The 12,876-nt window shown below is 43.6% G+C and overlaps 1 protein-coding gene across 2 annotated transcripts in view; it reads right to left on the reverse strand.

The window, feature by feature from the left end:
* Positions 1-2,242: 2,242 nt before the first annotated feature.
* The window catches only part of LOC135541864 (retinoic acid receptor gamma-A-like), a 96,801-nt gene continuing 86,167 nt past the window's right edge, over positions 2,243-12,876 (reverse strand). For both annotated transcript variants that reach the window (XM_064968311.1, XM_064968313.1), the window contains 6 exons: positions 12,717-12,858; positions 12,230-12,393; positions 11,111-11,287; positions 10,115-10,319; positions 9,023-9,181; positions 2,243-8,741 (listed from right to left, as the gene is read on the reverse strand). In XM_064968311.1, coding sequence (XP_064824383.1) covers positions 8,434-8,741; positions 9,023-9,181; positions 10,115-10,319; positions 11,111-11,287; positions 12,230-12,393; positions 12,717-12,858 — 1,155 coding nt within the window. In that variant the 3' untranslated portion in view covers positions 2,243-8,433. The remainder of the gene's footprint in view (positions 8,742-9,022; positions 9,182-10,114; positions 10,320-11,110; positions 11,288-12,229; positions 12,394-12,716; positions 12,859-12,876) is intronic.

A 12,876-nucleotide genomic window follows, 5' to 3' on the forward strand; every position in this document is an offset into this window, starting at 1 on the left:
AAGGAAGTTAGGCTAGCGAGCAAGCATTTAGCCAGGTAGCTTAGGACAACAAAAACTAAAAGCGTGTCCATGACAGAGTAATTGACCGTTTCGGCAACATGAAAGAGAGGAGGATTGCATTGGTGTTCCTCTACAAATATGTTTTTTTTCTACTTGCAATCACCACACACACACACACACACACACACACACACTCACACACTGTAAGGAATGACACTGGAGAAGAGAAGCAGGTACTGGGAGTCAACATTTAATTTGGAACAGACATGGAACAAGACAGGAACAGCATCAGCACACGGGTAACAAAGACAGACGACAGTCAATGCAGCAGCGGGGAACAGAGATGGGGAACTGACCAATATTGGGGAAGTAATAAACAGGTGATGTGAGTCCATGTGAGTCCAATAATACACTGATGGGCATGACTAGGAAAATCAGGTGTGCGTACTGATGGTGGCAGGAGTGCGTAATGCTGGGGAGCCTGGAGCCTTCGAGCTCCAGGGAGGGTGGGGGAGCGGGAGCAGACGTGACACACACAGAAATCAGAACCATGGAGAGCCACATCATATTTACCTTCCTTTGATTGGACTAAATTGTTTTTGGTATCTTTTAGTTGTCAGTGTATTATACTAAGCATAAGTGATTTGATTATGTTTAAATGTTGTAGTTGAAATGGTTCTAGAATAGTCAGCTCCTGTTTTCTTTGTGACTTGCGGTAATGCTCTGTGGTTCTAAATCAATAGTGTTTTTGTAGTCTGATTAAGACGAATTTGTTTTTATTTAACTAAGCAAGTCATTGTAAAAAAGAATTTGTTCTCCCCTAACCCAGACGACGCTGGGCCAATTGTGCAGAACTACGGAACTCCTGATAACAGCTGGTTGTGATACAGCCCAGGATCGAACCAGGGTCTGTAGTGACACCTCTAGCACTGAGATGCAGTGTCTTAGACTGCTGCGCCACTCAGAGCTTGCTAGCCTAACTTCCTTTCTTGGTCAATGATGAGCCAGCTAGTTAACATTAGCCCATGCTGTAGGTCATGTAACTGTTTGTTACATGCAACATATTTTTGTGGACTTCCCCAGACAGAGGTTGCTCTCCAATTTTGTGATGAAACAAATGTGTGGTTGAATTTATTCTGCCACAGTGTCTTCTTATTGTCTCAGCCCAGGCCTATATATATATATTCATGGTGGCAAGGCATATTAACTAACAGGTTATAGAGCAAACAACAATTATCGCAACACATATTGTAGGATGTAATATGGCTTCCTTTTTCTGGCTTCGCTTCGCTGGTGATTTTACCCACTCACCGCTAATGGAACAGTGCACCCACCAACTTTGCTTTCCAATTCGCAAGAGGCTGAGATCTGTATATAATGACGATGGGAGAGCAGGCGACAAGCTTAGGTCTGCATATTATGGCCATAGAAATGCATTGGGCTTATACTGGTCAGATTCTGGCGAGTTTGAGCCCTCTCGCTTCTCCTCTTCCTCTCTGCTGAAACTATCTCAAAGGGGAAGTCATCCAAGCAAGCGAAACAGGGTTCTACCTGGAACCAAACAGGGTTCTCTTATGGGGACAGTTGGAGAACCCTTTAGGGCACTGGGTTCAAGCCCATGTAATAACAAATAAATGTGGCACATCCAACTCTGGTGTCTGCTGTCTACAGTATATTTCCATTATAGGACACATTTGGTACTTTTCACTTACATGTATTTTCTATTTTGCCTTTAAAGTAGTCTATTGGCCAGGCGAAACCGCAATCCATGGTTCAGATTTGTTTAAATAGCCACCGATAAATTCAGCTTATTTAGCCACTGATAAATACAAAAAAATGGGTAATGTCAGTATGTCCACAATTGCATGGCCAATTCAACTCACTTACTTAGTTTGATCATATCCTAATAACCTTTTCATACTACAGTATCTCTCTGGCCTGTACAGTACTGTGCTGGCTCAGATATTTTCTTTCAACATTTTCCTTTCCAGCAAGGTTCCAGCAACTGTGGTGTATATGTAACCAGGCCAGCACAGTACAGCTTGACAGTGTGAAATGGGTGGTGATGTAGCCAGAAGGAACATGCCAATGTTGCCCCATTCATTCCCAATAGAGTAGGAGTGGATTCAATTTACTATGGTACTACATCGCCCCCCAGTGTGTTTTGACCAGGTATGCATCTGTATTGATGCTAATGACATGATGATACAGTACACATGTAATACAAATAAACACACACATATAAAAGATAAGTTTCTTTATAAAATCAAAATATTAACAACAGCATCCAAACGTACAAGAAATGACAACTGCCTTAATGACAAAAAAATGTTTTTTAAGGAACAAAAAAGACAGGCGAAACAAAGCGTTGTTTTGAGAAACTTTGATAAGGGACAGCCGATATGGAACAACAGAAAAACAAACTACCAGTATATTTTATCTCACAAGAGCATACAAACACAAACTGGGGATTTCATGTTTTTACACAAACAGAAATACAAATCACAGACAGATTTTGAAATCCCTGAATTTAGAGTACAAAAAAGTCATAATGTTTTTACAAATTAAATTGAAAAATTAAAGTTATATTATAGTTATGAACACCAACAAATAAGAAAAATAAGAAAATGAAGACAAGTATAGTATATTCTCAAAAGCAATTATTTTACTCATAAAATCCCCAACAATCCTCAAGCATTAAAAAGCTAGAGCTTATCGATAATACTACAAGCTGTAAAAAGGAACAAAAATACAATAGCACACACATTTCAAATAATTGGCCTAATTGAAATTCTTCCTGAATGATAACACTGGTGTAATTATTTTTCTTTGGTCAATCTATTTTCGGTTATCATTGCCAGCAAACAATCACTATTGTATTTCAGCTGTCTTGAAAACATTTTGTCCAAAATATATGCCCTATATTCTTCATATATATTGATCGTGCTTGCTAAATGCACAAACACCATGGTTCTTTGCTACATCCGTTTAGCTTCAAACAAAACATTGACTATATAACAAGGAAACAAGGAAACAATGAACAAATACTTAAATCAGTATATGTCGGATAAAAATGGTCAAACAGGCCTGATAGAAACAGCACATTTGTCGGTAAACTTTCCAAATGTTGACAAAACAAAATATGCTAGACAAGGTGGAAGCGCGGTGGAAACACCTTCATGACCAAATATTGATATATTAACTTTCATATCAAAGTAAACTTTGAGTCATGCGATGATATTGTGTGTTCATCCCACTACGATTTGGTAAAGCATGCAGTAAATAAATTATGGTGAACTTCACAGGGTGGTGAAAGAGCACGCTGATGAGTTTGATGCTCCTTTCCAATAAATATCGAGGGTCTTATTCTGGTGACATGATGATCGTCATGATGATTTGAAAAATAAAAAGAATATTGCTTTTATCATGTCGGTAGCCTATACCCGCACTTTATCTGCGAGCTGTTGGCATTTCGCTCCTCCTGCAATAACATCTGCAAAACACGTATAGGTGACAAATGTGACAAATAAAATTTGATTTGATAGGGCGCACGTGATGTATTGTTACAAAGCCATCAGTAGAGTTGAAAATGCGATGGAAACCCATTTACCTTGTATTTCTGATTCGGTCCATGGAAATGTATCTGCACAAGTTATTTTTATGTGACCACAGACTGTTATTTGCAAGTCAATTTGATGGAAACACATCTCTGGTTGGAAAATGTGCATATAGTTTTTATGCGGATTTTAGAATATTCACATGGAAATCTTTTGTTAATTGGATGGAAACCTAGCTAGTGACAGGGTCCTCTGTAGCATTCTGAGGCCACACACGCACACACACACCTACATAAATAGCCTACACACACTAAATATGTATTTTGTTTTAAAGCTATCAGATTTCTCACTAGAGTGGCTATGTGAACTGTGCTGCAGTGAGGGTTGAGGTTTATGCATCAGGGTGTGACTATATAGGCAAAATCTCCCCCTACTCCAAGAAGTCCTGGCTGAGTACTGAGTAGGTCTGTGCAGTGGCTGCTGACATGAAGGTGTGAATCACTCTTTCAGAATAACTAATGGTCTCAATGCACACTGGGGATTAACTCCAAATCCATTCCTTACCCTGGAAGTCTTACTCAGCCTGAGGTCCATGTTAATGCTTTACAACCACAGACTTTTACAAGTCCACACACTGCGGTGTCTGTTGGCCATAGCGAAGAGACAACGGCACAGTGCCAACAGTGTGGAATCTGAATTCACTGTAGATGTGGAGTTTGAGACATTATGAGCATAAATACCCTGCTCCTTTATTAAAGTCAGATTGTGCACAGTCATCATTGGGGCAAAGATATGTTTGTAGAGGAACTGGGAGGAATATCTCACTTGTGGACTTTTTGATAATTAAATGCAGTCATTCTAAAAGGACTAACTTATCTAAATTTCAAATTAATCTGTAAAGCATAAAAGTAAAAAAAACATAATTAAGAAAAATGACTGGAGTAATGAAATCAACCATACGGTTCTGTCAATGTTATTGGACAGAACTAGGGTCTAAAAGTCCTAGCACCCAGTTCATGTATGTAGACAATTTCCAAAATAGTATCTCATCTATTCTATGGTAGAACAAGCATAAAACACTAAATTATGTTACACAAGTAGCAAGAAACACACACAGAGAGACACATGTGGGTGCACACACACACCGACACACAAATACATCTACATACCGCAGACACATTCATTTCCTGATTCATGGCTTTGCATATAATTCCAATATTGCTTATTCATCTATGAGATCATCACTGTATGAGGATGAGACTTCATTGACATCAATGATATGTGTAACTATGGCCTATACATGAGTTTTTGAATTGAATGAATGGACCTAAGACTGAACTGGTCCTGTGTTAGTGATCTAGTCCATGTATTCTGACTCATAACACTAGCATTTATGGTTTACTTTCAATGTGCTGAACTGTTATCAGCACACTACCTCAGCCATGGCTTGGGGCTGGGAGCATAGCTGTGGGAAGATGATTGGAGGTGGAGGAGTGGTGATGATTTTTCAGAGGGTGCTGCAGCACCCTCAGCATACCTACTTCCCGCGGCTATGGCTGGGAGCAGACTGCTAGTTTCAGAATCACAGATGTCAGCTACAGTTGAAGTCAGAAGTTAGGTTGGAGTCATTAAAACTCGTTTTTCAACCACTCCACAAATGTCTTGTTAACAAACTATAGTTCTGGCAAGTCGGTCAGGACATCTACTTTGTGCATGACACAAGTCATTTTTCCAACAATTGTTTACAGACAGATAATTTCACTTATAATTCACTGTGTCACAATTCCAGTGGGTCAGAAGTTTACATACACTAAGTTGACTGTGCCTTTAAACAGCATGAAAAATTCTTGAAAATGATGTCATGGCTTCAGAAGCTTCTGATAGGCTAATTGACATCATTTGAGTCAATTGTAGGTGTATCTGTGGATGTATTTCAAGGCCGACCTTCAAACTTTGTTTGACATCATCGGAAAATCAAAATAAATAGACCTCAGAAAAGAATTGTAGACCTCCATAAATCTGGTTTATCCTTGGGAACAATTTCCAAACGCCTGAAGGTACCACATTCATCTGTACAAACAATAGTACACAAGTATAAACACCATGGGACCACGCAGCCGTCATACTGCTCAGGAAGGAGATGCGTTCTGTCTCCTAGAGATGAACGTACTTTGATGCGAAAAGTGCAAATGAATCCCAGAACAACAACAAAGGACCTTGTGATGATACTGGAGGAAACAGGTACAAAAGTATCTATATCCACAGTAAAACGAGTCCTATATCGACATAACCTGAAAGGCCGCTCAGCAATGAAGAAGCCACTGCTCCAAAAGCTCCATAAAAAAGCGAGACTACAGTTTGCAACTGCACATGGGGACCAAGATCATACTCTTTGGGGAAATGTCCCCTGGTCTGATGAAACAAATATAGAACTGTTTGGCCATAATCACCAACGTCATGTTTAGAGGAAAAAGGGGGCGTCTTGCAAGCCAAAGAACACCATCCCAACCACGGAGGTGGCAGCATCATGTTGTGGGGGTGCTTTGCTGCAGGAGGGATGGGTGCACTTCACAAAATAGATGGCATCATGAGGATGGAAAATTATGTGGATATATTGAAGCAACATCTCAAGACATCAGTCAGGAAGTTAAAGCTTGGTTGCAAATGGGTCTTCCAAATGGACAATGACCCCAAGCATACTTCCAAAGTTGTGGCAAAATGGCTTAAGGACAACAAAGTCAAGGTATTGGAGTGGCCATCACAAAGCCCTGACGTCAATAGTATAGAACATTTATGGGCAGAACTGAAAAAGCATGTGCGAGCAAGGAGGCCTACAAACCTGACTCAGTTACACCAGCTCTGTCAGGAGGAATGGGCCAAAATTCACCCAATTTATTGTGGAAAGCTTCTGGAACGTCTGAAACGTTTGACCCAAGTTAAACAATTTAATTAATTAAGTGCATGTAAACTTCTGACCCACTTGGAATGTGATGAAAGAAATAAAAGTTGATATAAATCATTCTCTCTACTATTATTCTGACATTTCACATTCTTAAAATAAAGTGCTGATCCTAACTGACCTAAGACTGGGAATTTTTACTAGGATTAAATGTCAGGAATTGTGAAAAACTGAGTTTAAATGTATTTGGCTAAGGTGTATGTAAACTTCCGACCTCAACTGTATGTACTGGATTCTGCCCACCCAGATATCTGATCCCCCTGGTAGACTGCATGGCATTCCACTGAGAACAAAGGGAAACTACATTAGTTCTCTTTCACATTCAGATCCCTGTAGAAAATGTCTTGTTGATGAAGAAAACGGGGAGAGTGGCGAACCGTCGGTGCCACCCCACAGATCCTTGTTGTGATTGTCTTGAACATTCACGCTGGTGAGTTTTTGTCCATCTCTAGAATCACCCTGAGTCAAAGCATTGGCATTAAATTGTATAAAATTGACGCTGCACACCTTTATAGACGTTAAAGGAGTGTGTTTGTGTGTTTAGTATATGTGTAGCTCACAACTATAGCTTGCAACGTGCCAGTCCATTGGTCAAATCCTTGTTTTTGTTTCTCATCGAGCAGAGATCTACAATAAGCTCTGTCCCAATGAGTGAAGTCACAAGCACAGACGATGTAAAGATAAGAAGAGAGTTGCCCGTTTGTAAATTGAGTTTTCTATCGCTAGTTTGATATTGCTCGTCAAACATGAGCATGACTGAAGCATAAACGAGACAACAATAACAGAGAAAAATGCATAGTAACACACTTGAATATATGTTCAAATATGAATGTTATTCGGGGGAAAATCATACAATAGAAAAACATTAATGAAAAAAAAATGTAAAAAAACTATTCTCAAAAGGCATTTGTGGTGAATGGTTTTCACAATAAGAGTTTGGTTGTTGCAGTTGTCGTTTCCTCAATGCTCTTGCACTCCGAGTAGCCCTTAAGGAAAGTGGGGGAGTGCATTTCATATGGTCCACCAATCCCAGCTGCTGCCATTCAGATTAGGATCCCCTGTGTTTATCTTTGTGTGGAGACAGCATTGTAAAGTAGCATATGGTCAGTCTTATGGTTGGCACAGTGATCTCTCGTGGCACTTGTCCCAACTCTGAGATTTAGCGCTTGTTTTTCTCTCTCTTCTCTTCCAGACTACATGTTCTACCTGTTTTTATTTTATTTATTTAACTTGGCAAGTCAGTTAAGAACAAATTCTTATTTACAATGGCGGCCTAGGAACAGTGGGGTAACTGCCTTGTTCAGGGGCAGAACGACAGATTTTTACCTTGTGAGCTCAGGGATTCGATCTAGCAACCTTTCGGTTACTGGCCGAACGCTCTAACCACTAGGCTACCTGCCGCCCCAAGAAACTGTTCCTGTAGACAGTTCCTGAAACTGTTCCTGTAGACAGTTCCTGAAACTGTTCCTGTAGACAGTTCCTGAAACTGTTCCTGTAGACAGTTCCTGAAACTGTTCCTGTAGACAGTTCCTGAAACTGTTCCTGTAGACAGTTCCTGAAACTGTTCCTGTAGACAGTTCCTGAAACTGTTCCTGTAGACAGGGCCAGTTTCACCCTGGAGTGACAGAGTAGGTTCACTACATAGAGCCTTTACTTTACTGTCTATCTACAGCAAAGGGGAAATTCATATATATATATATATTGTGTGTGTATAGGGGTGTGGGGGGTAGTTTAACAGGTGTAACAGCAGAGGTCTTGGAGTAAACAGGTGTAACAGCTAGGTCTTGGAGTAGACCCTTTTTATAGGATGGGCTGCTCATGTGGGGAGATGACTTGGTGACAGGGAGTGTTGGTCTGTCTGAGGGTGGTGGAATAGGAGGTGAACAGAATGGGTCAGAGTGCATAACTATGTCACTCTCACTGGGATCTCCCAGTTGCCCCTTTCTGGGACACCGCTTCTGCCGCTGCAGCCTCCACCCAGGGCTCCCCATCGCTGTCTGCCCCCCTCTCCTCGTCCCCCCACTCGTCCTCCTCATCCTCATCTTCCTCCTCGAGGCTCTTCTCCTCCCTCTCTTTCTTGATGGCTTGGATGGCAGGGGGGGCGGAGGCGCTGTCCCCAGAGTCGCTGCTGTCCTCAAAGGCCTCGGGGTTCTCCAGCATCTCCCTGATCAGAGGAGGCATGGGGCCTGGGATCTCCATCTTCAGAGTGATGGCTCTCTCAGCACCTACAGTACACAGAGAGACCCACGCATAAACATAAGTTTACATTCACATTGACACTTTAGCCATTTAGCCATCCAGAGTGACTTACAATCAGTTATTCATTGTTAATTATTTGGGGTGCTATGTCTCTATCAGTACTGATTGAATGCAGGTGTCTGAGGCTCTACTATATATGCATATTGATCTATGTGTCAGTATTGTGTTAGTATAGCCTGTGTTATGAATAAAGATCTAAGCTGTGCTATATATCTGTGCTGTGTACTACATCCTTATCTGTACTGACCCTTGGTGCTGATGCCCCTGAGGTCGGTGACCTTCATCAGCATGCGGGGGAACATGTGGGGCTTGTTGGGGCGTCTGCGGCGGGCGTAGATTTTCAGGGCCTCCAGGAGGGGTTCCTGTAGCTTGTCCACCTTCTGGGGCTCCTCCAGGTCCATACGATCTGAGGGAGAGAGCCAATCACACTGGGTCAGGAAGGGGGAGAGCCAATCACACTGGGTCAGGAAGCGGGAGAGCCAATGATGGGTATAAAAAGAGTCAGCAGCCAATGGCATAGGGGGGTCAGGGAGAAGAAAAAAAAGGAACGCAAATAGAAGAGGCAAGAGTCTGCTAAGTGTATTGTACCTAGGATATTGAGCCAGGGCTCTAAATTCAGAATATTAATTGGTAGCACTAGTGCTCCCAACTTATACAAGTTAGGAGCACAACATTAAATGTACGAGCACCAATTGAGATATAGCCTCTACCGGGCCTATATGTACTGTATTCTAGCTGCTTCTGATACTGTTCCCTAGAAACTAATATGTAACCCTGTAAATACATGTGTATTATAAAATACTAAAATGTTGATACAATTACCTGTCATTGAAATCACAAAGTCGTTTGTTGAATGTTAGGTTTCTAAATTGTGTAAAAGAGTAATTGTACTACTGAGATGATATCGAAAATTGTAGATGAAAGAGATTAGTCACTCATTCATTGCTATCATCATTGATCTCCTGAAGAAGCTATCCCTGTAACTTTCTTTCTGTGTCCCCAACTGTTCAGATATGGCCTACTAGTTACCAGGTTATTAGCTTGCCAGCTCGGTAACAGGGCTGAACAAAGTGTGAGCAAATTAATGTAAAATGCGAAGAAACAAGACGTTTTCGCTTAGTAATGGTACAACCATGATGCTAATGAATATGTGTTCGCTTTTTTCTCTAGGGCACTCGGAAACAACGGTAGAGCGAAATCATTACAACAATTATCTAGGCGCATTGGTTCTCCCAAATAAAAATTCAAGGTCTCACAGCAAAATGTTTAGGAGCATATGCCACCAAAATCGTCACATATTATTATTGAGACATGTGCGTGCACACACAAACAGTAGTACCTCCACAGATCAAGCAGATGGCGCTGAGGAGGCCGGTTTCTGTGTCGTCCATCTCCAGAGGCAGCAGCTGGCCAGCAAAGGCAAACACCAGCTCTGTGAGCGGGCCGAAGCCTGCGTTGTGCATCTGGGTCCGGTTCAGGGTCAGCCCGTCGGAGAAGGTCATTGTGTCCTGCTCCGGAGTGTAGCGAGTGCAGATCCTCAGCATCTGAGAGGAGAGGATGGAGAGGTTAGGGGAATAAATGACAACAAAGATGATGAAAAGGGAGGGTGAGGAAGAGGGGGTGTGTACATTGTAGGGAGTGGCAAAGGATTGAGGATAGTGACATGTTGATCGTGTGTTAAGGGAAAGAGGAGTATGGATAGAGCATTGTGAGGGAAAGAGAGAAGTAGATAGGTTGTAGTGTGGGAGAGAAGAGTGAAAATGTAGGGAGAGAGCAGTGAGGGAGAGAGGTGTACAGACAGAGTGGAAGTGGAGGGAGAGAGCAGTGAGGGAGAGAGGAGTACAGACAGAGTGGAGGTGAAGGGAGAGAGGAGTACAGACAGAGTGGAGGTGGAGGGAGAGAGCAGTGAGGGAGAGAGGAGTACAGACAGAGTGGAGGTGGAGGGAGAGAGGAGTACAGACAGAGTGGAGGTGGAGGGAGAGAGCAGTTAGGGAGAGAGGAGTACAGACAGAGTGGAGGTGGAGGGAGAGAGCAGCGAGGGAGAGAGGAGTACAGACAGAGTGGAGGTGGAGGGAGAGAGCAGTGAGGGAGAGAGGAGTACAGACAGAGTGGAGGTGGAGGGAGAGAGCAGTGAGGGAGAGAGGAGTACAGACAGAGTGGAGGTGGAGGGAGAGAGGAGTACAGACAGAGTGGAGGTGGAGGGAGAGAGGAGTACAGACAGAGTGGAGGTGGAGGGAGAGAGCAGTGAGGGAGAGAGGAGTACGGACAGAGTGTAGGTGGAGGGAGAGAGGAGTACAGACAGAGTGGAGGTGGAGGGAGAGAGGTGTTCAGGTACCAGTATATCCAGACATGCTGATTTGAGGAGAGTGATCTGGTCAGCGATGGTGAGGGTGGTGAAGCCTGGCAGGCGCTTGGCAAACTCCACTATCTTGATGATGCACTTGGTGGAGAGTTCACTGAACTTATCCCACAGCCCCAGATCCAACTGTACACGGTGGTCTGCACTGGAGTTCTGGAATAGGAGAGAGAGGGCTACATGTGGAGGTGGAGTGTGTGTGTGTGTGTGTGTGTGACAGAGTGTGTGTGTGTGTGTGTGAGTGTGTGGGAGTGTGTGAGTGAGTGTGTGTGCGTGGAGGTGGAGGGAGAGTGTAGTGAGGGAGTGTGGAGTGTGGAGGTGGAGTGTGTGTGTGTGTGTGTGTGTGGAGGTGAAGGGAGAGTGGAGTACAGACAGAGTGGAGGTGGAGGGAGAGTGTGTGAGGGAGAAAGGAGTACAGACAGAGTGGAGGTGGAGGGAGAGAGTGTACAGACAGAGTGGAGGTGGAGGGTGAGAGTGTTAGGGAGTGTGGAGTACAGACAGAGTGTAGGTGGAGGGAGAGAGTGTGAGGGAGAGAGGAGTACAGACAGAGTGGAGGTGGAGTGGAGAGAGTGTGAGTGAGAGAGGAGTACAGACAGAGTGGAGGTGGAGGGAGAGAGCAGTGAGGGAGTGTGGAGTACAGACAGAGTGGAGGTGGAGGGAGAGTGGAGTGTGACAGAGTGGAGGTGGAGGGAGAGAGGAGTACAGACAGAGTGGAGGTGGAGGGAGAGAGCAGTGAGGGAGTGTGTGTACAGACAGAGTGTGGTGGAGGGTGTGTGTGTGACAGAGTGGAGTGTGGGAGTGTGTGTGGGACCAGTATATGACATGTGTGTGGAGTGTGTGTGTGTGAGTGTGTGTGTGTGTGTGAAGCCTGTGGCGTGTGGCAAACTCCACTATCTTGATGATGCACTTGGTGGAGAGTTCACTGAACTTATCCCACAGCCCCAGATCCAACTGTACACGGTGGTCTGCACTGGAGTTCTGGAATAGGAGAGAGAGGGCTAATGTGTGTGTGTGTGTGTGTGTGTGTGTGTGTGTGTGTGTGTGTGTGTGTGTGTGTGTGTGTGTGTGTGTGTGTGTGTGTGTGTGTGTGAGACTCACTGTAGTGTATTTGCCCAGCTGGACAAGTGAGGGAAAGGTATCTTTGTGGGCCTTGCTGACTTTGTTGACTAGCTCTTCCAGTTCTCCACTGAGCTCATAGCTCTCCAGCAACACCACCTCCTCCTTCACATCCTTCTTCTTCTTGTTCCTGTCATTACGCACCGCTGCATGACAGAGAAGAAGAAGGAGCGACGATAAGTGAGAGAGTAAGGGAAAGTGGTGGATTGGTGGTGCTTATAATATCCATTTATAGTGGCCATATTGTGATTTCAGTGTAAACCCTAGCTATCCCAATACACACACTTACAGACATAAACTGTAGTGAGATCCCTTTACAAATTCTTTGCCACTCAATCACTCTCACAACCTCTCTGTATTCAAACAGTCTCTGATCTCCTCACACCTTTACATTTGAGCATAACTTACCCAGCAGGCAAACTGGACAAAACGGGTTGTAACGGCATCCCTCTGATGCACTGTTACTCACCTTCTTTGGACATGCCAACCTCAAAGCACTTTTGCAGCCGGCAGTACTGACAGCGGTTACGGGTCACCTTGTTGATCTGACAGTTCTTGTCTCGGTGGCAGGTATACACCATGTTCTTCTGAATACTGCGTCGGAAGAATCCCTGAGAGAGTGAAGAGAG

Source organism: Oncorhynchus masou, chromosome 6 (genome assembly GCF_036934945.1).
Source record: "Oncorhynchus masou masou isolate Uvic2021 chromosome 6, UVic_Omas_1.1, whole genome shotgun sequence".
In the NCBI taxonomy this organism is placed as follows: domain Eukaryota; kingdom Metazoa; phylum Chordata; class Actinopteri; order Salmoniformes; family Salmonidae; genus Oncorhynchus; species Oncorhynchus masou.